The 26,838-nt window shown below is 41.1% G+C and overlaps 1 protein-coding gene across 2 annotated transcripts in view; it reads right to left on the bottom strand.

Annotated features, from left to right (window-relative positions):
• The window catches only part of B3GLCT (beta 3-glucosyltransferase), a 108,218-nt gene that overhangs the window by 47,769 nt on the left and 33,611 nt on the right, over positions 1 to 26,838 (bottom strand). The window contains exons 1-4 of one of the 2 annotated variants that reach the window (XM_070471759.1): positions 17,097 to 17,119; positions 9,696 to 9,772; positions 9,087 to 9,198; positions 1,868 to 2,004 (exon numbers count right to left, since the gene is read on the bottom strand). In XM_070471759.1, the coding sequence (XP_070327860.1) occupies positions 1,868 to 2,004; positions 9,087 to 9,198; positions 9,696 to 9,769 (323 nt within the window). In that variant the 5' untranslated portion in view covers positions 9,770 to 9,772; positions 17,097 to 17,119. Of the gene's footprint in view, positions 1 to 1,867; positions 2,005 to 9,086; positions 9,199 to 9,695; positions 9,773 to 17,096; positions 17,120 to 26,838 lie in introns of those variants that run through there. The other variant, XM_070471760.1, reaches the window with a different exon arrangement.

Here is a 26,838-nt window from a genome sequence, read left to right as displayed (position 1 = left end):
ATTGCCAAATTCAAACTTAAACTGAAGAAAGTAGGGAAAACCACTAGACCATTCAGGTATGACCTAAATCAAATCCCTTATGAATATACAGTGGAAGTGAGAAATAGATTTAAGGGACTAGATCTGATAGACAGAGAGCCTGATGAACTATGGACGGAGGTTCGTGACATTGTGCAGGAGACAGGGATCAAGACCATCCCCATGGAAAAGAAATGCAAAAAGGCAAAACTGTTGTCTGAGAAGGCCTTACAAATAGCTGTGAGAAGAAGAGAAGAAAAAGCAAAGAAGAAACTCATAAGTAACTATAAATCATTGCCCTACCTACTGAGTCATCAGTCAAGGAAAGGAGACACAGGGAATAAACACTCCTGCAGTGGATGCTGTTAGCTAACCACACAATACAGAGTCTTCTAAGAAAATTCTGATTTTGATTAATTTTTTAGGTCAATAAAGAGGTCTCCAGAGTCAGAGTAATTTTGATCCCAACAGATGCCCTAAAGTTCCCTGGCAGCTGCTTATGGTCCAGAGGTTGTAGACGCCTTAAGTTGTCCCCATCAACTTTAACTGAACACGATCCAACTAGGGATGTCCCAGGTGCAGGGCCTAAGAGACTCAGGTTCAATCCCTGGGTGGGGAAGATCCCCTGGAGGAGGAAATGGCAACCCACTCCAGTATTTGTGCCTGGAGAATCCTATGGACAGAGGAGCCTGGAGGGCGTTGGTCCATAGAGTCTCAAAGAGTCAGACATGACTGTAGCAACTTGACACAAACTCACAACTAGAGACTAAGGATTAGCATACTCCACGGTTAGAGGCTCTCTCCTGCTGGACACAGACAAGAAACACATAGCTCTTACTGCCTTAAAACCACAAAGTGAAACAGATTTAGGATGAAATGATGCTGTGCGCTAAGCCAGAGAGACAGAGAGAACCAGACTCTTGAATAACACTGTTGAACTCCTGCACCAAGAAACCACCAATCTCCCCTTTCAATTCCAGCAACAATATTCCTTTCATCCACTCTGAGGACTTTCCTGCCACTTGCATTTACACTGCAAAGGAGAGTATTATACTGTAAAGAAATTTCAAATGTCAAGGGAGCAGTCCAGAAGTTTTGGGCAACCACGGATGGCAACATATCTACTACCTTGTACATCTACAATGGGCTAAAAAGCTTTTCAGGGCTCCAATCTCTAGAAACAGGGCACTTAGTGTAAGAAATAATAGAAACACTTTAATCTTTGCAGAAATAAAAACCACAACTGCATTATCAACTCTCCATTCCTGAAAGAACAAAAACTCACAAATAATCTGAACTATTTAGGTTAAGAGGGCTGTCAACAGCCATATTTCCCCTGAGTTACAATTTACCTTCTCCTTTCACATCACAAAAGCATCACTGGGTTTATCACACAAATAGCCAGTTACGATTATCTACAGCATCTTCTGCCCAGGCCCTGTTTAAACTCGTGTATATATCCATGCACATAACCAGCCATCAACCCAGCCCCACAGGCATGCTGCGGATTCATTTCCTTACTGACAAAGTCACGCCTGGAGATCACCAGGTCCACTGACAGCCGTGGCCCCCTCCTGGGTGTAGAGTCCTGAGCCCTCGTGTGCCCGCCTTAGTCTCACGGCTCATCATTCGCCTCATTTTGCAGCAGGTGAGGAAGCGGAAGCGTAGAGCAGCCTGAGAAGGACGGGGACGGGATGGCGCCTCTGTGTCTGGCTCCTGCCGCCCGTCCCCCTGCTCTTCCACTCGCTGCCTCTGCTGAAAAGCTCACTCAGGTCCACCAGTTACGAGACTCAGCGAAATAAAAGTTGATTCATACACAAAATGAAAAGAATGTCTAATAACTTCTTACTTGTTTACCAGTGGGATACTAAGGGCCCAGCCGGCAGCCAAGTCTGGATATTTAAATACTGTAGGATTTTCAGAAAAGGCATAATGGTGAATTATTGTAGATTCTTCGTCATGTAATGCTTTTCCTAAAAACCATTCCTGTTAAATAAAGATAGAAAAAATGTTTAAAAAGTCATTCATGCAAGACCCAAAACAAATGAGTACCACTAGTTTTAGTTAAATATTCTGAGTGATAGAGCATAAGCACAGATTGTATATTTTTAAAGAATTTTAACAAAAATATAATACTCATATGATAACGAATACATCATAATCTTTGTCTATGAAGAAAGCAATTTAAGATCATACCATCAGGATAAACAAAATGTTAGTCGTCATTATATTATAAACACAAAAATGTTATTTTATAGAATATTTCTTATCAAAATACTATTAAAGAAAACTGTTCTTTAAATACTTTAAAAAAACTGTTCCTTTTTTTTGTTTAGTTCAACATTTATTTAATGAATTTAGGAACAAAGTGATATTCTATGAATACAATTTGAATATCAAAACAATCAAATGTAGAAATTTATATACTAATATATTTTTACTGGCTTCCCTGATAGCTCAGCTGGTAAAGAATCCGCCTGCAACGCAAGAGACCCTGGTTTGATTCCTGGGTCGGGAAGATCCGCTACAGAAGGGATAGGATACCCACTCCAGTACTCTTGGGCTTCCCTTGTGGCTTAGCTGGTAAAGGATGTGCCTGCAACGTGGGAGACCTGGGTTCGATTATTTTTACTGACCAAAGCAGAGCCAGTAGGCTGAAAAATGACACACTCAAATTAGGATAATTCAGGGAGGTTTATTTGCCAAAGGGACTGTGACTCTCCCAGGTGTGAGGGGTCAGGAAAGAGGCAAGAGGGACACGGCAGGAGCCAGCATGGAGCCCACAGCTGCAGAGCTGTCCCCACCCCCTGGTGCTTGAAAGATGAGAGGAAGGAGAAAACAGAAAATTCTTTCCAGAATCAGTGCTTATTTTATTCACTCATTCAATTAACATTTATTAGGTGTTATCAATTAACATTTAACATTTATCCCATACTAGGTGGGAACAGAGCTTATACAAAGGTGGGGAGACAGAGAGCAAGCAGGAAAATAAAATGAGTTCAGATAGTGACTGCACATGCTACAGTGAAAATAGAACAGAGTTACGGGGACCACCCTGGAAAGAGAGGGAACCTTTTAGGAGATAACCGTTGAACTCAGTTTTAGTATCACTAAGCTGAGCACACATCTGGGGAAGAACAAGTGAGGCAGTTGATACAAAGTCCCTGAAGTGGGAAAAAAACCTTGATATATATTTAATGAAGAAATTTAGTCTGGTGTGGCTGGAAGATACTGGATATGGGAAACAAGGTACGAAAGAGAAGCCGAAGAGAGACCGGGGTTCATATGTCACAAGAGAACAGCCTGGGTCAGACCTACTCTTCCACCAAGAACAAGTACAAAAGCTGGAGAAATCCTTAGAGCAAATGATTGAGGGCAACAGAAAGCAACAGAGGCAAACGGGATGTGAGGGTTAACATCCCAGAGAGCAGGGGAGCCACCCATGGGAACCTCATATTCACCTTCTTTACCCTCGAGGAATTTGCTGGTTCTCAGAGCAAAGGAAAAGCTATGACAAAACTAGACAATGTATTAAAGCAGAGACATCCCTTTGCCGATAAAGGTCCATATAGTCAAAGCTATGGTTTTTCCAGTAGTCGTGTACAGATGTGACAGTTGGATCATAAAGAAGGCTGAGGACCAAAGAATTGATGTTTTCGAACTGTGGTGCTGGAGCAGACTCTTGAGTCCCTTGGACAGCAAAGAGATCAAACCCATCAATCCTAAAGGAAATCAACCCTGAATATTAAATTGGAAGGACTGATGCTGAAGCTCCAATACTTTGGCCGCCTGATGCAAAGAGCTGACTCATTTGAAAAGACCCTGATGCTGGGAAAGATTGAAGGCAGGAGAAGGGAATGACAGAGGACGAGATGGTTGGATGGCATCACCGACTCAAAGGACATGAGTTTGCGCAAGCTCTAGGAGTTGGTGATGGACAGGGAAGCCTGGCGTGCTGCAGTCCATGGGGTCACAGAGTTGGACACGACTGAGCGACTGAACAAGAGCAAAGGACAGCACAGAGCAGAGAGCGCACCTGCGGACTCCTGCATGGCGGCGCCACAGACACAGCTGGCGCCGGAGGCTGCCACGAAGGTTTATGCGGATCCCAAAGGAGTGACGCCAAAATCCTGCCTGCAATCTCCCTTCAACTCCTAGGCTACACGAAAACCAAGAGGAAAACACAAGAACCAAGTGGAAAACAGCGGTGAAGTGGCTAAAATCTAAGCAGAGGAAAACTTCAACAATAGTTCTGGGAGCCCAAGGCTGGAGTACAGGGTCGACCGGGGGAAAAGGGTCTACGGATAAGGGAAGTCTGTAAACAAACACACCCAAACAAGGTCTACAACCCCGAAGAAGATAAAATCTTCCTGTAGGAAGGGATACCACCCACACTCTCTTCAGTTTTTCACATCAAATAGCTGACATTTAGTGAAAATTAACCCTGCACGCCAAGAAACAGGACCACACCAAAAACAGAAAAATGAGAACTAGAGCTTCACAAATAAGATTTTGCAGTTAAACTATAGTTAATATGGTTAAGAAAATAGATGAAAAGATGATTTTTACCAAAGAACTAGAACCTATAAACGAGAGCCAGATAGAAATTCTAAAAATGAATAATGCAATAGCTAAAATTAGGAATTTAAGTGAATATCAGACATTAATAATATTGGATGAGCCAAGAAGTTTGAGTTTGTACAGAAAAACCCAAACAGACTTTTTGGCCAACCCCAATACAAGAGATACAACGGCTTCAGCTGATAGCTGAAGCTGGTAAAGAATCCGCCTGCAATGCAGAAGACCCCGGTTCGATTCCTGGGTTGGGAAGATCCGCTGGAGAAGGGAAAGGCTGATAGACAGGGATGCCATTTCCGAGATGTGGGAGACTGGGGTGGAAGAGGAACAGAGGGGAATGCAGAGTTCATGTTTGAACCAGGTGAGTCTGCAGCTCCTGTTGGGTACATGGGCCGCGGGCACAGGATCAGAGAGCAAGAAACTCACTCCCTTGGCTCCTTCACATGTGGCTCAAGCTGATGTGAGCTGTGAAGTTCTTCCTAAATACCCTAAACAGAGAAGGAAGTCCACCCCCAGTCTATCTGGCATCCCTCTCATTTTGTGTTCTTTTTCTCCACAGCACTTACTACCATCTGATGCAGTATTTCAGGTCTGCCTATTGCCCATCTCCCCTGCATAATTATGAACACTCCCTCCTTGTGACCTGGGGTGGTGTCCATTTCATTCGCCATTGTATCTGCAGGCTACCTCACCTGTCCCAGGTGCTCCGAGTTTTGTATTAAATGATGCACCAATCCTGGGAGAGCTTTCAAAGGCAATCATTAAAGAAACGTCAGCAGAATTGTTCAAATCAAGTACCCGAAGTTCTAAAGCTTGGTAGTATTTTCTGTTATCCAGCCATCATGACCTCACTCCCTATTCCTTATCAGAAAATAAATGCAGGAGAGAGACAGTGCTGTCTCCGAAGAGCCCTCTTCTGCTCATGGCTGTATTTCAAACACCTCCCCGTCTCAGTCTGGGTCAGTTCAGCAACAAGTCATAAATGAGCCGACATGAAAGTAGACACGTAACAGAGTATCTAGGTTCCTAGTTCCACCCGAGGATTTCTTCCCAACGCTTTATGGATATATGAAGTCACCACTGGGCAAGGGAAGTAATTATAAAGCAAATAATCTTGGCTTAAGATAGAAAGTTCAACATCTTCTTAAAAATTCAAATGACTAAACATTAACCAACATGAAAATCATCACATTTAACATACCCCGTGTACATATAGCTTGTTTAAAGAAAAGAAACAGTTCATCATAATTAAATGATAAGTTTATCATTTCAATTTTCAGTATATTTTAGCACCTTTCTCAATAATCTCTCACTGTTATAATCTCCTGTTTCAAACATAAATCTATGCAGAACACGTTTTTATATTTTAATGAATAATAGCAGTGTTTGGCTATCTAGTACATAAGACTTTTTCAATATTTTTGTGGGGGTTATACTGTAAAGTGGGCTCCCCTGGTGGCAGAGACACTAAAGAATCCTCCTGCAGTGCGGGAGACTTGGGTTCAATCCCGGGTTGGGAAGATCCCCTGGAGAAGGGCATGGCAGCCCACTCCACTATTCTTGTCTTGCCTGGAGAATCCGCACAGACAGGGGAGCCAGGCGGGCTGCAGTCCTTGGGGTCGCAGATTCGGACACAACTGAGCAACGGAGCACACACGCATACTGTAAACTACTCTAGGAGAGAAACTAATACCTATTATGTGAAGAAGCACTCCCTGTCGTGTCCAACTCTTTGCGACCCCATGGACTATACAGTCCATGGAATCCTCCAGGCCAGAATACTGGAATGTGTAGCCATTCCCTTCTCCAGGGGATCTTCCCAACCCAGGGATCGAATCCAGGTCTCCCGCACTGCAGGCGGATTCTTTACCAGCTGAGCCTTCAGGGAAACCCGATGATTTTCTTAATGGCGTCTTAATAAAGACTATTAAGACAAACTGTAAAAGAATAACTCAGTGTTCTATTGTATCTTAGAATTACTCTTTGTCAGCACTCATGTTTTACCTCTATTAAGAATTAAAACTTAAAGACATTTCAGCAAATGTACACATAATAAAAGCATATTGTAGGAAAAAAAAAAAAACAGAAAGACTTCAATAAGATATAGAAATTTATAGAAATCACCCAGAAAGGCAATTAACAGATTAATTACTTTAATAAAGATGAAAGTCTTTCATTTAAAATATTGTTTAACAGCATAAATTTGATTAGTGAGAATGACAAGATATTGAAGGGAAACAATCAGAATCCAAGAAAATAATGACACTGTAACACATATTATTTTAATGGAGTTTATCTGTGTCAGTATCAAAACCAGGTTTGCTTTATACTTTTTTTCCTAAAATTTCATATGGTCGGGGGGAAAAAACACTGGTTTGCGCTAACTTCAACATCATGTAATTTTTATTCCTTAGTGCTAGTTTTTAATGAAATAAAACATCCTCGACTTTTTTTCATGTGGTAGAGCTCAAAAAAGAGAAAATGTCTTATTTTACTTCAGTTCTGTACCTGCTTTTCATGAACTTGCTCTGAACTTTAAAATTTATCATTCCAATTTTCACTAAAAAGTACAGTGAGTCACCATCTTCTGTACAGAATTAGAGCTATGGATAATGGAAAAAATAATCTCCAGGTGAAGCTAACACTAGGAGGCGATTAAAACTCCTACATTCCAAAAAAGAGCTGGGAGGTTTTTCTCAAGTCAAAGGAAAACATAAAAGCCTAACAAATGTTTTACATAAAACATGGCACAAGGCACATAGACCCTGCTCAGCACCATCTGAAAAGACGGGATGAGACACGTTCATAAATCTTCTCTCCTTTGAAGGAATTATTTTTTTAACCTAACAACCTTCTCATTGAATTATATCTGTGTTTTCCCAGAACTCAAAAGCATGAAGAGAAATTATAATGGGTCCTCACAGCATTTAAAAAGCATCAAGACCAGTGGTTTTATTGTAGTGACAAACTTTCCAGCATTTGAGAAACCAACCTAATGGTCACCGTTGCCCAATTCTGTGTGTGTCCACATCAGCAAACCCCGCGGGCACCCGGAAGCCACGGCTCCTTTTCTGTACCCTCACTGAATCTGATTCACTTCTGGAGTGGGCATCAGAACGGGGTGGGGTGGGTGTACAGCGGTACCAGAAAGGGCCCGATTCTGCTTAATCCACATTGAAAGAATCCCATAAATTGATGAGAGCGTAACCTGGGCTTCTCCAAGAGAACTGAACAGCCTAATTTACTCTCCACAAAGCTCCAGAGCTGCCTGTGAACCTCCATAGACACTGCATGTAGTCCAGCAGGACAGCTGATGTTTCAGAGCTACTCAGTCCTACAGATATATTTAGGGCTTCCCAGGGTGGCTCAGTGGTAAAGAATCCACCTGCCAATGCAGGAGACACAGGAGATGCAGGTTTGATCCCTGGGTCAGGAAGATCCCCTGGAGGAGAGCGTGCAACCCACCCCAGTATTCTTGCCTGGGAAATCCCACGGACAGAGGAGCCTGTAAGGCTACAGTCCATGAGGCTGCAAAGAGTCAGACACGTCTGAGCATGTGCGCGCACACACACACACACACACACACACACATTTACTGACCACCTAGTAAGTGTTAAACACTGTGTTCAGCACTCAGAACTTAGAGGTAAACATGATCCATTTGCAACATCTTATCTGCATGAGATAAAATGTTAAAATATGAAGGCAGGGTGAAGTTTTCTCACAAGGAGTATCTCACCTCCAGACCTTCTCAGATACTGTTCCCTCTGCCTAGAGCTCTCTCTCCTGTTAACTCCTACTCACTCCATGGGACTCAGGTTAAATGTCACACTATGTAATGACCTTCCCAGATAAGATCTGATGCCCTGCTATGTTGCTTCTAACAACGCCCAGTGTTTCCCTTAAAAGATGTCTCACTTTTAACTGTAACTGCTTCTTCAATGGTCCATCACTCCCTGCTCTGCACCATCCATCCAGTCAAGACCCTTGTCTGTCTGTCCAAGCTCCTGCTATCATAGGTGCCCAATACACAGCTGGCACTCAGAAAGTTATTTCTTACCTAAAACAATATGTGGTCATTGTTGATAAAGAGAAATAACCAATTTAAACGTATTTATTAACTCTGGTTTATAGTTTTCTTAATTCTCTAAAACTGGTAAAAAATATAGTGTTGTTTTTTTTTTCATTTAAAAATTGCTCATTGTAAGTTCCATCTGTCTGATAGCTCCGAACCTCAAAGAGAATTATTTAACACTGCTTCCAGATATTTAACTGCTATTTCATTCTTTTTTCTTTAAAGTTAAAGCAAGTTTATTGAGAGAGGGACACATTCCATAGAATATGCTCCAGATCACAGGGTGTGACCGGCCTATTTTGTTCTTAATTTTAAATTAAGTGTTTTTATTAGACTGAAAAACCTCTTAATCAAAATTAAACTTCCTTTAAGCACTTTCTCCATGCAAAATAAAAATACTTGAAGTTGTATTTACCTTTGATGGGTCATATCTTCTGAGTGTTTCTAAGAGTTGTATAATTTGTATTCTTGTCTCTTCTTCACAGAAGAAAATCCATGATGAATTTCTGCTATACATTACAGAAAAGCTGAGAAAAAGAAAGATTCTAGTAATCATTTTTATCAAGTGAGTTTATAACAAGGTTTAAAACTTATTAAGGAAGAGAAAGCAGGAAGCAAATAAAGGACATACAAAATAGCAAGAAATCTGAATTTTTTTCCCCTATGTTTTTCTTCCATGTATAGTTTCAGCTTATATTAATAGAAACGCCAGATACTACTGGTTTATGGAATAACCAGAGTTCAAGTTAACTCTTTCCATGACAAAGTCCAGCTCAATAGATCTCAAAATCAGTCTCAAGAATATCAAATATACTGACATTATATCCTTTAAGAAAGAAACATTTAAAAATAAAAGCTATTCATGATTAATCAATTATTAGTAAATCTGATTAAGGGAGCAGTCATAGAACCCAATGACTTTACTTGCTGACTCTCGGGAAAAACACACTTAGTGAGAAAACAAGGGAGCCTAAGAGTGTCAGGTAGAGATGCCAGTGATGAGCACATTTCATGGGCAACGTACTGCGGTAACAATGGAAGTATGGTCCACGCGCCTTCCTGCTGAGCCAGCTGGTGCAGGAGGAGGACTGTGGGCATCTCCTGAAGAAACAACCATCAAAGCAGAAAAATAAATAAATACTACAATATGACCACAACGATTTCTTTAAAGGACTCAAATTTCAAACCAGGTATTTTTAAAGATCTGACATTTTATTCTTCACACTACTGTCTTCTTTTTCCTTCTGTTCAGGAGCCACTAGAAATGAAGGACTTTACCTGAACCCACACAAACTCCCCAGCGCCTAGGCTCCAGACAGTGCTGAAGCCCTGAAATTTGCATATCTGCAAAGGCGACTAGAAGGCAAGAGCCCAGGGCAAGTGAGGGAAAACTCAGAGGTATAAACACAGCTTTTACTGTGTACCCAATGGAGGAAGCATGTGGAAAATGGAAAATAAAACACTTCGGCTAAACAAAAGGAATAATACACAATTTATCTCATGTGAAGAAAAAAATTTTAGAATGCCCTAAAAACACTAAAGCACCATCATAATGAAGAGCTTCTGTTCTGAGAATACTAGAAATAGAATCCTTAAGTATTCAGGCAACAACAGTAACAGCATAATGATGGAATTTCAAAATCTATAAACTTAGTAAGAACTAAGATCCAGAAACAGACACAAGTATAGCTATATATATACATGCATACATATACTTAGAGACTCATATTTTTTAAGCTATAAATAAAATGATTAAGCAGTATTCAATCTATTTCCAGTTGTGACAAGCCAAAAGTCAGACATATAATATGCTTAAACACCCCCACAACAAACTTCAGCATATTCTGTGCTTTATACAAGCTATCCAGGTAACTATTACAGAGAAAAGACTCTAAGGATACACATTTAACTATTTGAAATATTACCACACTAAAGTAGATTCCATCATTCTTGAAGTTCATATAAGCTTATTATTTAAGAAAGAATGATTTTCAATATAAATCTTTGAACTATCAAATATGTCTTATTTCTTCATCTTATATAGTATTTTTTAACTTTCATGTACAAATATGAAATGTAAAAAGAATAACCTAAGGTTACATCACACTAACAATATGGCATGTTATAGAGAAAAGCAAACCGTAAAGTTTGAATTAGCAGCTACCTAATATAACTCTGGGCTTTCCTACTGTTGATTCTGAATAATGAAGTAATTCTCACTGTCTTTCAAAATTTGTTATATGTATACATATATACATACTAACTATATGTTATATACACATATATGCCATACACACACGTATATGCCATATCTGTACATGTACACATATATAGCTATATGCTATATACATATATATGCCATATATAGACAAATATATACCATACACATATTCATAGGGGATTATATAAGAGAAAAAAATCATGTGTGAAGATAACTAATAACTTTAATACTTGCATTAAAATTTCAAATAATTATTTGTTGTTCAGTCACTAGTTGTGTCCCAAGTCTTTGCGACCCCATGGACTGCAACATGCCAGGCTTCCCTGTCCTCCAGTATCTCCTGGAGTTCTCTCAAACTCATTGGAAGCATGCTAATATGCACTAGCTAGAAAAGAAACACAGAAAACTCTAAAAAAAAAAAAAAAAAGTCTTACAAGAAAATAAGTAGCAAATGAGCTGTTATGTAGCAAATGAAATTATAATAATGAAGACATTATGACAATGGGAATGTCTTTACATTAAATATTAAAACAGACATAACTCCAACCATGCAAAATAAAACAGCATAAGGGAACCAGAAAAATGAAAATATTTGTGTCAGAATGATGAAATGATTACATATACACTTTAAACTATCTTTTAAGTAAAAATCTGTTTTCAGCAAAAATAAACACAAAAATTTGGCTTCTAAACAAGAACCACCCTTCTGAGTTCTATAGCAAGTTATAGAAAATATACAAGAGATGGCAACAAGTACTGATATGACACCAGACAAGTTACCTCAGCAGAAAGACTGTGAGGGCACTTGCCAGGCAAAGATGCAAAGGTCAGGATGATAAAAGTGCAGCAGTTTAGGCAGTACAAAGGAGGAGTTAAATGCTATACTAAAATAAGCTCTCTGGATTACTACTGGGTTACGATCTTTCCTATCTCCATTACTTTTTGTTTACTAAATCACATGTCTGGATTTCGTATTTGCTTCAGTTGGTTAGCACAAAAATGGCAGTCAAGTTTTCTGTACCTCTGCATCTCCAAATAGAAATATTCCAAAAACTACTGTGCTATGTTGACAAATATCTCCAAATATGTCTCAAAATATAAAATAGGTCCTTACTTGGTACTCAGAAACATGATCTTGAGTAAGCCAAGGCTATTTGTGGACCAAAAAGAAGGCTGAGGACCAAAAAACTAGTGCTTTCAAATTGTGGTGTTGGAGAAGACTCTTGAAGGTTCCAGGGACAGTGAGGAGATCAAACTCATCAATCCTAAAGGAAATCAATCCTGAATATTCATTGGAAACACTAATGCTAAAGCTCCAATACTTTGGCCACCTGATGCAAAGAGCTGACTCATTGGAAAAGACCCTGATACTGGGAAAGATTGAAGGCAAGAGGAGAAAAGGGCGACAGAGAATGAGACGGTTAGATAGTATCACCAACTCAATGGACACGAATTTGAGCAAACTCCAGGACACAGTGAAGGACAGGAGAGCTCGGCAACTGAACAACAATTACATTGTCTATTAATCTTCAGAAAGTACCAACAGATTTTATTCTTGTTTTATATATACATATGTGTGTATATATGTATGTATGTTTGTGTATATATGTATTCTGTGTCTGTGTGCACAAACAGACCCAGACTTAGATACACACATACTCATATGTATTGAGTTGGCCAAAATGTTCATTTGGAGTTTTCTGTAAGGTGTTACAGAAAAACGCAAATAAACTTTTTGGCCGACCAAATATTAGCATGCCGTGGGTGTGCTCAGCCCGCCTCTTTGCAACCCACGGACTGTAGTGCCCCAGGCTCCTCTGCCCATGGGATCATCCCGGCAAGAATACAGGGGATCTTCCAGACCCAGGAATCGAACCTATGTCTCTTGTATCTCCCACTCTGGCAGGCAGATTCTTTATCACTGCACCACATGGGAAGCCCTTATTAGCACCCTGAGATAAAATAATTTAAAAAGTTACAAAAAATGTTCCATCAAATAATCTTATCTCAGTGCTTAACACTTCAGACTGTAATGTTATATTCTTTTTATCTGTCTGTTCTATCTATACCACAAGACTTATACCTTTTAAGTACCATATCAACAGCTTAAAGCACTTTTGGACACAAAGATCATTTTTTAAAATGTAATGCCTGGCTGAATAAGAAAGAGTTTTCAAACAAAAAATCAAGGAAAAAGTAAGAAAATGTTCTATCAACAGAGCCCTTTGGAATAAAAGCTAGACGCTATAGCAAAGGCTCTGATGTGTGCAGTACTGCCTCTCACCAATCTAAAGAATGCTTATTCACCAAACCATGCTACTATTTCAAACCTAAAAGCTGAAGGTAAAATTCTATCAAAAATGAGATAATATCATTTCAGAGGCAAGGATAAGGGAACTAAAAATACAAATAATCAAATAAGGGTAAATGACAGAAAAGGAAAATTTTTTAAAATGGAAAAGTTGATTACGGTAATTTAAATACTTTAATTCTATTTGTCTCATTGAACCAAGAATCTACATTTCTATCAGGCATCTGCTTCTATCCTAATAAGCACTTTGAAGTCAGAAAGCCTACAGGACCTTCCCACAGTACTTCCTTTGAACATTTTTTCTCAAGGCACATTCACATTTAAAGACACTAATAATTACTGAGAACCAAAAATTCAAAACAAACACTCCCTTGGTACCTGGCTTTCATACATATTCATCATCTTCATTCACGAAAAGGTTCAGATTCCACAGGTGAGCATCTGAAGATGCTCTGAGAGGAGAAAGCCCATTATTCTTGATATGGAGGGAGAAATCATTCAAAATTTATATCTAAAAATATCAGTAGTATGAATGAAAATGCCAACATGTGAATGTGGATCAAAGCAGATTAATATTTTAAAAGTCATAAGTAACTTTAATTATTAGGCAAGTTTGGTTTGGTCTTCTTCTGCCTCTCAAAAAAAAAAAAAAAGCAAAATCCACTAATTCAAGTCTGTGATGCTTTCCTTTTCCCTTGTCAACAGATTATTTCCCAAAATTTGTAACTTGTCCTTGCACGTGTGCTAAGTCGCTTCAGTCATGTCCAACTCTTTTTGACCCTATAGTCCATTGCCTGCCAGGCTCCTCTGTCCATGGGATTCTCCAGGCAAGAATACTGGAGTGGGTTGCCACGTCCTCCTCCAGGGGATCTCCCTGGCACAGGGATTGAACCCAGGTTTCTTATGTCTCCTGCACTGAGAGGTGGGTTCTCTACCACTAGCACCACCCATACCTTAATATAAAATATAAGCCTGGCAGTACATGAGTTTATGGTCTAATTCAGTCTCATTATTCAGACCCAGTACTCAGAAAGCAAAAGCCAAGACATTTGTTCAGTATTAGGTGAACGTTCTAAAGGACTGAATCATGTTTTAAGACTGATCCCAGTTCAACTGCATTTCCAAAGCCCAACGATTATATAGTTTTTAGGCACTGAACTGAGCTTTTAGACTAACAAATAAATCATGACAAAAATTAACATCTGTTTATTGTTATAATTTCTTCCATATGAAGTAGGCCTATCTTATGAGGGTAATAATAGAGATGTATAATATCTTGTTGGGAACATATATCAGACAGATTTACTAGCCTTTAAAAACCCACCATTCATTTATGGACCAGCAGATTACATGTGATGCTATAATAACAAACCTTCCAAGAACCTAAGCCTATATTAAATATATTTTCCCCCAGAAATTTGTCTTAATCATTAACTGTCATTTCTTAACAAGAGAAAATATTACCTCATCATTGATGTAATTTATTTTAACTATTTACTTTGAAATGCTCTACTAAATACATTTTTATAGTTCATAAAACCTGCTTTAAATAATCATTCACTCATTCATGAGAGGTAGTGAATCTTTGCATTTTAGGAACCATTTCTGGAGCCAAAGTGCTTACATCAGAATCCCAGCTCCAGCTCTTCTGAACCCTGCAGCCTTGAGCAAGTTCCCAGACCCGCCTGTGGTCTGTTTTCTCACCTCTAATATGAGGGAGGGTAACAACAGCCCTGGGGATCAAGTGAGTTAATATATGCCAGGCACCTGGCACATGCGTGAATGTAATGGTTACTAATACTATTATTGATTGTATGATATTTGTTGAGCAACTACTATGTACCAGGTACTGTTCTAGGAATATAGCCAACAACTATGGAAACACAGATCAGAGTCCCTGCCCTCTTGGATCTCAAGTTCTAATGAAGGAGGCAGACATTAAGCAAAGAAATCTAGAATACACTGTCAACAAAAAATGGTATTAAAAAACAATAAAAGCAGGCAAAGTGAGAGAGGGTACAGGCATGGAGTTACTTGCACACAGCAGCTGCAGCAATCTGCTGCCTGGCCCTGAGGTTAAGGCCCCACCTGCGTGTCAGGAGACAGGACAGAACTGAGAGGCAGGCCTGAGGGCACCTCTTATTAGGGATGGGAGCATGGGCAGGTTGCTGAATCCCGAGATGCCTTGGTTTCCTCTCTGCAAATGGGGAGAGTTGCAGAAATCATATAATAACTTAGATGAGCTGAGGCTTCAAAAGTGGCAGAGTGCACTGACACGGGCACGAAGGAAAATAAAGATGACAGTGCGTGCTCAGTCACTTCAGTCCTGTCCGACTCTGTGCGACCCCATGGACTGTAGCCCTCCAGGCTCCTCCATCCATGGGATTCTCCAGGCAAGCATACTGGAATGGGTTGCCATGCTCTCCTCCAGGGGATCTTCCCGGCCCAGGGATCGAACTCGAGTCTCTTATGTCTCCTGCACTGGCAGGTGGGTTCTTTACCACTAGCCAGCACTCAATCAAAGTCAGCTGTCATCACTCCTGCAGACGTGAACCCTCCTCGAGGGTCTCCACTGCAGACCCCAGCCCCACGTTTTAGGAGTCTCGCTAATCCCGCCAAGCCCACCTCCCCAAATAGGAACTCAGGGTGCTGTGTGAGCTCAGAGTGGCTGACCCCTCTGCCAACATCCCAAGAGACCCCAGTTCACTGTCTCCATCCGAGGGAGTCCCTGCAGCCACCCCAGGCACGAGTCCAGCAAACACCACTGCAAGGCTCAGTTCAAATGTCACGACAAAGCGAAACTTTCCAACCAGGGCAGGCTGCTGCCGGGCCCGTGTTCTCACCGAGGCTGCTGATGTGGCTGCAGGAAGGGACGTGCAGGGTCCCTCGATCCCAGCATGGGCCTCCTGGAGGGCGGCTCATGCAGGGGAATGACCACGGGGAATCACAAGGAGGAGGTCACCCCACAGGGGTCACCTGGCCCAGAGCACTGCCTCCTCCACACACCAGCATGTGCTGCCGCCTCATCCGGTCCTGACTGTCACCACCAGGGGAGGGACAGCTGAAGTGCTCACTTCAGGACTTCCCTGCAGGTCCAGTGAAGACTCCACACTTCCACTCCTCCCTGGCTGGGGAACTAAGATCCCGCATGCCAAGCAGTGTGACCAAAAAATAAAAATTTTTTAAATTAAAAAAATTAAGTGACCACATCTATGGGTCTTGGCTCCAGACACAGAATCCTGTTACAACCTCCAACACCCTCCCTGAGCCAGGGAGACCCCAAATCTGGCCTCTGATGTCTTTAGTGGGCCGAGCCCACTCCCACCAGACTCACATGGGGTTGAGTTTGCTGGTAAGGGAGGGGGTCCAAATGCTGGGGGCCGAACAGAAAGGCATGTTCATGACAAGATGTGAGGAACTGATCACCGCTGAGCAAGCCCCTGAGGAAGTGGACTGTCTCACTGCTGTGTTCTGGGGCATCTTGCCCAAGCCTTGCCTGAGTCAATATTCCACAAAGCCTTAGTAAATGGATGCATAAATTCTTATTCATAGTAATGTAATAAAAACTTAAAGTTTAATATATAATGTTATTACCTAACATTGTCAATTACTACAAAGAACAAACTTCACTAAGAAACTAAGCTTTCGATTGGTCTCACCTAAAAAAGGAAAAGACCCTGATGCTGGAAAAGATTGAAGGCAGGAGGAGAAGGGGGCGACAGAGGACGGGAAGGCTGGATGGCATCACACACTCAATGGACAGGAGTTTGAGCAAGCTCCAGGAAGGACAGGGAAGCCTGGCGTGCTGCAGTCCATGGGGTTGCAAACTCAGACACAACTTAGCAACTGAACAACAATAAAAAGGGAAGCTTAGTGAAAGCCACTTGACTCACCTTTCAAGGAAGTGCTTCACACTGCCTCCTTGCCAACAACAACAACAAAAAAGTCTAAAATAGAAAACACAAGGCCATTTTCTTAAGCTTCTTCACACTAATCCATGAAAAGCTTTGCTCCCAGCTCTCCTGGCTTACTGCATGGAAATAAGGTTTTTTTTAATTAATAAGCCAAGGCCTAACTCTTCTCAAGAAAACAGTCATTTCCAAAACTTTCTGTGAATAAGCAGAAAGAATCATTCATTTGTACTGTTGTGATTCTACCAGGTTTTAAATAAAGTTCATACCACACAAAAGATGGCAACAAAATTAGAAGTGCCTGTTCTCTTCACTGTGGTTATTTGATTTCCATGTAAATCTTAGAGTCAGCCTGGCAATTTCCAGTGAAATATCTACTGGGGTTTTCACTGGGACTGTATTTAATCTGTTCATAAATTTGGGGGAAATGGACACACTATTGAATCTTACAATCTATTAGTATGCTTTTTTTCTGTTCGTTTAGGCTTTCTTTAATTTTTCTTTAATTTTCCTGAGAAACCTGTACGCAGGTCAAGAAGCAACAGAGCCAGACGTGAAACAACTGACTGGTTCACAATTGGGAAAGGAGTATGTCAAGGGTGTATATTGTCACCTTGCCTATTTAACGTATATGCAGAGTGAAGTGAAAGTTGCTCAGTCGTGTCCGACTTTTGCAGTGTCATCATGATGCAGAGTACATCATGGGAAATGCCAGGCTAGATGAATCACAAGCTGGAATCAAGATTGCTGAAAGGAATAACAACCTCAGATGTGCAGATGATACCACCCTAATGGCAGAAAGCAAAGAGAAACTAAACAAAGTCTTGATGAAGATGAAAGAAGAGAGTGAAAAAGCTAGCTTAAAACTCACATTCAAAAAATGAAGGTCATGGCATCTGGTCCCATCACTTCGTGGCAAATAGACGGGGAAAAAAATGAAATAGTGACAGACTTCATTTTCTTGGGCTCCAAAATCACTGTGAATAGGGACTGTAGCGATGAAAGTAAAAGATGCTTGCTCCTTGGAAGAAAAGCTATGACCAACCTAGACAGCATATTAAAAAGCAGAGACATTACTTTGCCAACAAAGGTCCATCTAGTCCAAGCTATGGTTTTTCCAGTAGTCATGTATGGATGTGAGAGTTGGACTCTAAAGAAAGCTGAGCACAGAAGAACTGATGCTTTTGAACTGTGGTGTTGGAAAAGACTCTTGAAGTCCCTTGGACTGTAAGGAGATCAAACCAGTCAATCTTAAAGGAAATCAGTCCTGAATATTCATTGGAAGGACTGGTGCTGAAGTTGACCCTCTACTACTTTGGCCACCTGATGTGAAGAGCTAACTCACTGGAAAAGACCCTGATGCTGGGAAAGATTGAGGGCAGGAGGAGAAGGGAATGACAGAGAATGAAACGTTTGGATGGTATCATCAACTCAATGGACACGAGTTTGAGCAAACTCAGGAAGACAGTGAAGGACAGGGAAGACTGGCGTGCTGCAGTCCAGGGGGTCACAGTCAGACATGTCTTAGCAATTGAACAACAATTTTTCTCAGTAATGTTTCCTACTTTTGCATTTAGAATCCTGAATATTTTTCATTAGATTTATCCCTGGGTGTTTAATGCTTTTTGATGCTATGAATAACTGATAGCATTTTAAAATTTTCAATTCTAATTGTCACTGCTTATGATTTTTAAACATCGACCCTTATAACTAGTGACCTTGATAAACTCTTTTGTTAGTTTTGTACATTTTTTTTTCTTCATGCACAATCTTATACTCTCTGAATAAGGAAGTTTTCTTTGCATCTTTTTTTTTTTTTTTAAGCTATTGTGGGTAGGGAGAGTACAAAGATTTCTAAGCAGCTAGTCTGGCCCCTTTTGGCCTAAAACAGAAAATATAATCCAACATCTGCCATAAAATGAAATGTATTTGTTCAGTCATGTCTGATTCTTTGCAACCCCATGGACTATACAGTCCATGGAATTCTCCAGGCCAGAATACTAGAGTGGGTAGCCTTTCCCTTCTCCAGGGGATCTTCCCAACCCAGGGACTGAACCCAGGTCTCCCACATTGCAGCGGATTCTTTACCAGCTGAGCCACCAGGGAAGCCCACGAATACTGCAATGGGTAGCCTACCCCTTCTCCAGTAGATCTTCCCGAGCCACGAATCAAACTGGGGTCTCCTGCATTGCAGGTGGATTCTTTACTAACTGAGCTATCAGGAAAGCCCAGTGGGGGCACCATACCCACCTAAAAAATAAAACACACCTTGTAACCTAATCCACTTCTAAATTTTCTCTTCTGTATTTGGAGGATGCCTTAAAAATGGATCCATAATTCATCTGTGCTTCTGCCCTGCCCCAGGTCCTGCCTTCATTCTAAGCTCTGCCCATCCCATTCTCCACGTACTCATCCTGCAGGGACTTCTTCCCTGTTCCTCATTCAGAGTGATTCCCCGACCAGGCATGACCTGTGCCTTGTGCTAAGGTAAAAAGTCACACTTCAGAGTCTTCAAAACATACACGAGTCTTTATTTTACTAGAACCTATTTTTTTTTAGAACCTACTTTAAAAAAAAAAAAAAACATGCTTTAGCCTCTCTCCTTCACTGTTTCAAATTTAATCTATTTTAAAAATATTTTTTATTTTTATTTTTATTAGTTGGAGGCTAATTACTTTACAATATTGTAGTGGTTTTTGCCATACACTGACATGAGTCAGCCATGGATTTACATGTGTTCCCCATCCTGAACCCCCCTCCCACCTCCCTCCCCATCCCATCCCTCTGGGTCTCCCCAGTGCACCAGCCCTGAGCACTTGTCTCATGCATTTAACCTGGGCTGGCGATCTGTTTCACACTTGATAATATATATGTTTCAATGCTATTCTCTCAGATCATCCCACCCTCACTTTCTCCCACAGAATCCAAAAGTCTATTCTATACATCTGTGTCTCTTTTTCTGTCTTGCATAAAGGGTTATCGTTACCATTTTTCTAAATTTCATATATACACGTTAGTATACTATTTTGGTATTTATCTTTCTGGCTTACTTCACTCTTTATAATGGGTTCCAGTTTCATCCATCTCATTAGAACTGATTCAAATGTATTCTCTTTAATGGCTGAGTAATATTTCATTGTGTATATGTATCACAGCTTCCTTATCCATTCGTCTGCTGATGGGCATCTAGGTTGCTTCCATGTCCTGGCTGTTATAAACAGTGCTGCGATGAACCTTGGGGTACACGTGTCTCTTTCAGATCTGGTTTCCTCAGTGTGTATGCCCAGAAGTGGGATTGCTGGGTCATATGGCAGTTCTATTTCCAGTTTTTTAAGGAATCTCCACACTGTTCTCCATAGTGGCTGTACTAGTTTGCATTCCCACCAACAGTGTAAGAGGGTTCCCTTTTCTCCACACCCTCTCCAGCATTTATTGCTTGTAGACTTTTGGATAGCAGCCATTCTGACTGGTGTATAATGGTACCTCATTGTGGTTTTGAGTTGCATTTCTCTGATAATGAGTGATGTTGAGCATCTTTTCATGTGTTTGTTAGCCATCTGTATGTTTTCTTTGGAGAAATGTCTGTTTAGATTTTTGGCCCATTTTTTGATTGGGTCATTTATTTTTCTGGAATTGAGCTGCAGGAGGTGCTTGTATATTTTTGAGATTAATCCTTTGTTGCTTCGTTTGCTATTATTTTCTCCCATTCTGAAGGCTGTCTTTTCACCTTGCTTATAGTTTCCTTTGTCGTGCAAAAGCTTTTAAGTTCAATTAGGTCCCATTTGTTTATTTTTGCTTTTATTTCCAGTATTCTGGGAGGTGGGTCATAGAGGATCCTGCTGTGATTCATGTCAGAGAGTGTTTTGCCTATGTTCTCCTCTAGGAGTTTTATAGTTTCTGGTCTTACATTTAGATATTTAACCCATTTTGAGTTTACTTTTGTGTATGGTGTTAGAAAGTGTTCTAGTTTCATTCTTTTACAAGTGGTTGACCAGTTTTCCCAGCACCACTTGTTAAAGAGGTTGTCTTTTTTCCATTGTATATCCTTGCCTCCTTTGTCGAAGATAAGGTGTCCATAGGTACGTGGATTTATCTCTGGGCTTTCTATTCTGTTCCATTGATCTATATTTCTGCCTTTGTGCCAGTACCATACTGTCTTGATGACTGTGGCTTTGTAGTAGAGCCTGAAGTCAGGCAGGTTGATTCCGCCAGTTCCATTCTTCTTTCTCAAAACTGCTTTGGCTATTCGGGGTTTTTTGTTAAAAATCTTTTCACGTATTTATTTTTGGCTGTGCTGGGTCTTCAGTACTGTGTGGGCTTTTCTCTAGTTGTGGCGAGCAGGAGTACTCTCCAGGTGGGGTGCAGGGGCTTCTCTCTGGGGTGGCCTCTTCATTGCCGAGCACAGGCTCTAGGTGTGTGGGCTTCAGTAGCTGCAGCCCAAGGGTCAGCAGCTGTGGCTCCTGGGCCCTAGAGCACAGGCTCAACAGTTCTGGTGCTCAGGCTTCACTGCTCCGCGACATGTGGGATCTTCCCGGATCGAGGATCAAACCCGTGTCTCCTGCGCTGGCAGGAGGATTCTATACCACTGAGCCACCAGGGAAGCCCTCCAATTTAATCTGATTTTGAAACTCCTCTGTGAATTGGGATATTGGGGTTGAAATATACACACTATTGATACTATGGATAAAATAGATAACTAATGAGAACCTAGTGTAGAGCACGGGGAGCTCTACTGAATGCTCTGGGGTTACCTGAATGTGAAGGAAGTCCAAAAATCAGGGGCTATATGAATACATGTAACTGATTCACCTTGCTGTAAGCAGAAACTCACACAGCATTGTGAAGCCACCATACGCCAATAACAGTTAATGAAAATAAATAAAAATTTAAAAAAGAAATTCCTTAGGAGAACAATAATGGTTCCTATAATTTTAAGCAAGTGTTCATTCATTTCTGAAGCTGCAGTAAAAGTGATCTCGGATCAACCATGGTTACTCGATCCCAGGACGCAGGAGAGGGGGAAAAAACAAAACCTCTCATTGGACAGTCTCTGCATCACAACACAGACCACAGACACAAGCTTCTCCAATCGAGTCTTCACCAGAGACTGAGCTGTCAGCGCCCATTTTTATTTAACAAAATGAACAAACAGAAAAAAAAACAGAATTTTCCCACAAACATCCAGTCCAGAAGGAATTTTTTCAAAACACCTAAGTCATAATATAATTGACACACAGACGCTACACAGAATAGGTATTTAGGACAAAACACACTCAAGTGCCTGATCAAATCAGAGACTGTCTCACACACACTCTGCTCATGGGTTTCTGTCAGCCTCACCTCCGCTTGGCTTTTGTTCATGAGCCTCTTTAAATAGTCAGGCTCTATAACTGCACGTTTACCCTTCCATCTGTAATTCAGGGAGAAAACATTTGAGGAAAAACAGTAGCACTTCTTCCGAATTTGCAGTCTTCTCTCTAGAGACATGCACTCAGGACCCCACACTAGGCAACCGCATTCCCCCACCTCGCCAGCTCGACTTTCCACCCATTTCCATCTAAAAAGACCACTCTTCCTGCTAAAACACGCCTTACTCATCCCCCCAAACAAACCCTGGGTCTCTAGGCACCCCAAAGCCAACCACACTGATGATTCATGTCTACATCGCCCAGATCTGTACCCTGTTCTAAACCAACATCCCTCCAGCTCATTTCCCGCCCCCTCCTTCCCGATCTGACACAAGTCTTCCCTCTTTATCTCCTCAAGCTTCACCAGGCGCTGTCGGCACTGTACTCACTCATGCTTTTTCCACATCGCTCTGCTTCCTAAACAGCTTCGTGACTATTGTCTTTTCCAGGGTCCCGCAGACTGTCTAGAGATGTTTCAAAGTACCTAATATAGCTAGAATTGTGCAGTTAATGTTTGTCCAATAGAAGGTTAATAGACTTAACTTGATTTCTAATTTCTACTTATGTGTGTGCTCAGTCACATCCAACTCTTTGCAACCCCGTGGACTGTAGCCCACCAGGCTCCTCTGTCCATGGGATTCTCTAGGCAAGAATACTGGAGTGGGTTGTTGCCATTTCCTTTTCCAGGGGATCTTCCTGACCCAGGGATCAAACCTGCATCTCCTGCATTTTCTATTATGAGATGGTTACCATCTATCTTATTCCATGGGCTCACAAAGAGTAGGACATGACTGAGCAACTGAAAAACAACCACCACCATCTATAAGTAATTCAAGGAACTGGAGTATCTTTGTCAATTCCTCGCGAAGTGCTCCACAACAATCCAGAATGGTTCTATGCACACAGGAAGCACTTGGTAAGGTCTGCTGGCTTCCTCATTAGAAGAAATGTCTCACCACAGACTTCAAAACCATTTTGAACTGCACTATAGGCTTCAAACCTAGAGATGGGAATGACAATCCACAATGACCCAGATTGTTTCAGAGAACAAGAATAGCGTCACCACTCCAGTAACAACTCCAAGTACAGTGTTAAGCTTCAGACAGAAAGTCTGCTTAGGCTCCTGATTCCTACAGTCACATGAGAAGAATGAAAAACGTCTTGTGTTTTCAGTAAAACTGCATTTTAGCATCTTGAGGCAAAACAGGCATAGAGGACCACTTGCCAAAGCAAAAGAGTACAGCTAAAAGCAGATGCATGACTGCAGAAACCATTAAATTTTTGCACCTTAATTTTTGGCAGATTTCGTAGTCAAGTGCAACCCAACAGGAGTAATGAATAAATAAACAGCAGCTCTAGACATCTGGTGGTGTGGGAGGAAGAGATATTTTGGGCTATCAGATAAATATTCACATGATAAAACTTACCGGTGATTTCTTCCTCACTAAGCAACTGTTCTGAATGCTCATGGTGGGCAAATCTATGGAAAAAACCAAAACTGCACCCTGAAGACATTGAGTTCAGGTTACAGGTGACATCCTGTCCCATTAGAGGCGCAGCACACACCTGGCAAACTACGGGGCTGACCCTCGGAGGAGGAGGAGCTGGCCGCCCCATGCCACAGGGCTGGAGAAGCCCTCATAACTCTGCCTCGGGTTAGAACAGCCTCAGTTTCCTCGGCTGATGACTAGGCCGTCAATTCCTTCTCAAGAACGTGTCAGTTTCAGACACAGAAAATAGACTTACGGACACGGGCAGAGGGCAGAAGAGGGTGAGATGTATGGAAAGAGTAACATGGAAACGTACATTACCATATGTAAAATAGATAACCAACGGGAATTCGCTGTGTGGCTCAGGGAACTCAAATAGGGGCTCTGTGTCAAACTTAGAGGGGTGGGACGGGGAGGGAATTGAGGGAGGTTCAAAAGGGAGGTGATATATGTATACCTATGGCTGATTCATGCTGAGGTTTGATATAAAACAGCAAAATTCTGTAAAGCATTTATCCTTCAATAAAAAATAATTTTTTTAAAAAAGAAAAAAAAAAACACATCAGTTTTTTAAAACAAATTTCAGTCAAGCTATAACTAGGGAGCCACTGCCTGCCTCTCAAAGTGACCCTGCTGCCCTATATTTTGTGTATCTCAGCACTTAATTCTCTGCACTGAGTCTTCTTTCTCTATTTCCATGGAGTTCTAGGTCAGGGAGCTCATCACTGCTCGAAGAACTGTCTGCAGGCCCAATGTGAGCTTTCAGCCATCTGTGGATCTCCAAAATGCTACCCATGGAATAAATTCAACTCTCAATCATATAAGTAACATGAAGAATTCTACAAAGATAAAAAAAATGACCCAGCATCATGAACAGTTACAAATGCTTACAATCGTTTCAGCCATTTCAACTACCACAAGACTTGTTAACCCAAAGATGAAATTACTTTAAGTCGTAACAGGACACCCTGGATCTTGTGAGCAAATTAAACCCAAGTGCTAAAACAATGTTCTGTCATAACTATTTCAATACTCATAGCTGGCTTTCATGCTAGGAAAGAATTTCAGAAAAAGAAAGACAGACCTTGTGATAATTAAAGGGAGCTTTCCTATTGCTTCAGTCTAGACTCCACGTATGACCATGGAAACGGGATGGGGAGAGGGGTTTCTTGATGATGATGCTTAATTAGGTGTCTTTAAATGTAAAACCAATACTGCCACCTAGTGGCCGTCTAAGTCACTGGCTAAACAGGTGATCTAAACTGCAAACAGTGAAAGCAAAGGACAATACCAATTAAGCAGAAGCACACTGAAATTAGACAGATGGCGTATTAAAAAGCAGAGACATCACTTTGCCAGCAAAGGTCCATACAGTCAAAGCTATGTTTTCCAGTAGTCATGAACAGATGTGAGAGTTGGACCATAAAGAAGGCTGAGTGCCGAAGAATTGATGCTTTCTAATGGAATCTGGTGTTGGAGAAGACTCTTGAGAGTCTCTTGGACTGCAAGGAGATCAAACCAGTAAATCCTAAAGGAAATCAACCCTGACTTTTCATTGGAAGGACTGATGCTGAAGCTTCAATACTTTGGCCACCTGATGTGAAGAGCTGACTCCCTGGAAAAGACCCTGATGCTGGGAAAGATTGATGGCAGGAGGAGAAGGAGGTGATAGGGTGAGATGGTTGGATGGCATCATCGACTCAATGGACATGAACGTGAGCAAACTCGGAGAGATAGTGAAGGACAGAGGAGCCTGGTTGCAGTCCACGGGGTCGCAGAGAGTCAGACACAACTTGGCGACACAACTTGAACAACAACTTCAAGGTCATATGCTTAAAAGATCCCTACTTGTCCTCCACACACCAGGGTGCAAAGTAAGGGTGTCAGCCAGCTTCAACCATGCAGGTAAGGACAAGATCCATCAGCTTACAGCAAGCAAGACAGAAGGAAAGCAGAGCAGAGCTGCCTACTCCTGCCCTCCTCAAGTCGACTGTTTATGGGGAAGTGAATTCCCACCTTCCTTAGTCATTGTTACGCTGACTGTGTGAAAGCAGTCAGTGAATGTTCCGGTTCTTTTCCATACTGTCTCTCAAAGATCCACTTAAGCGTGAGATCACACTTTCCAAGCATCGACTCCGGCTCATTTTATTCTAGTTTTCTCCCTAAACTCTGTGGCTTCCTGGGGAGAAGTAAAATAGTTTTTATATTTAATATAAGAGGTGGTGGATCTAATCAATTTAAAAATTAAGACAAATAATTTTAATAGATAAAATAATTTACTTAAAATAATGCTTTAAAAAAGAAAAGAAAAATAATGCTTAGTTTTCATTTGTTCCATTTATTCTGAATTCAATTCAAATGCTGTATGGTGAATATTCACTATGCAAAAGGTACTATGAGAGAATTAAAAGCAGAACAAGCCAGAGCATCTGCCTTCAAAGAACCTGTGATTTCATATGAGTCTGTGTGTGTGTGTGTGTGTGTGTGTGGAGTCAAAACTGCAGTGTGTAGTGTGTGTGCAGTTCATGACAGCACTATTCACAATAGCCAGGACATGGATGCAAACTAAGTGTCCATCAACAGACAAACGGAGAAAGAAGATGTGGTACATACACAATGGAATACTAACTACTCAGCCATAAAGAAGAATAAAATGCCATTTGCAGCAACATGGACGGATCTAAAGATGATCATACTAAGTGAAGTAAGCCAGAGACAAATATATGTGCAAACTAAAAACAAAGATGCACACAAACTTATTTACAGAACAGAAACAGACTCATAGACATAGAAGGCAAACTTATGGTTACCAAACTGGAAGGGAGA

This window comes from Odocoileus virginianus, chromosome 8 (assembly GCF_023699985.2).
Source record: "Odocoileus virginianus isolate 20LAN1187 ecotype Illinois chromosome 8, Ovbor_1.2, whole genome shotgun sequence".
NCBI lineage: Eukaryota > Metazoa > Chordata > Mammalia > Artiodactyla > Cervidae > Odocoileus > Odocoileus virginianus.
This window is presented reverse-complemented; position numbering and strand designations above follow the sequence as displayed.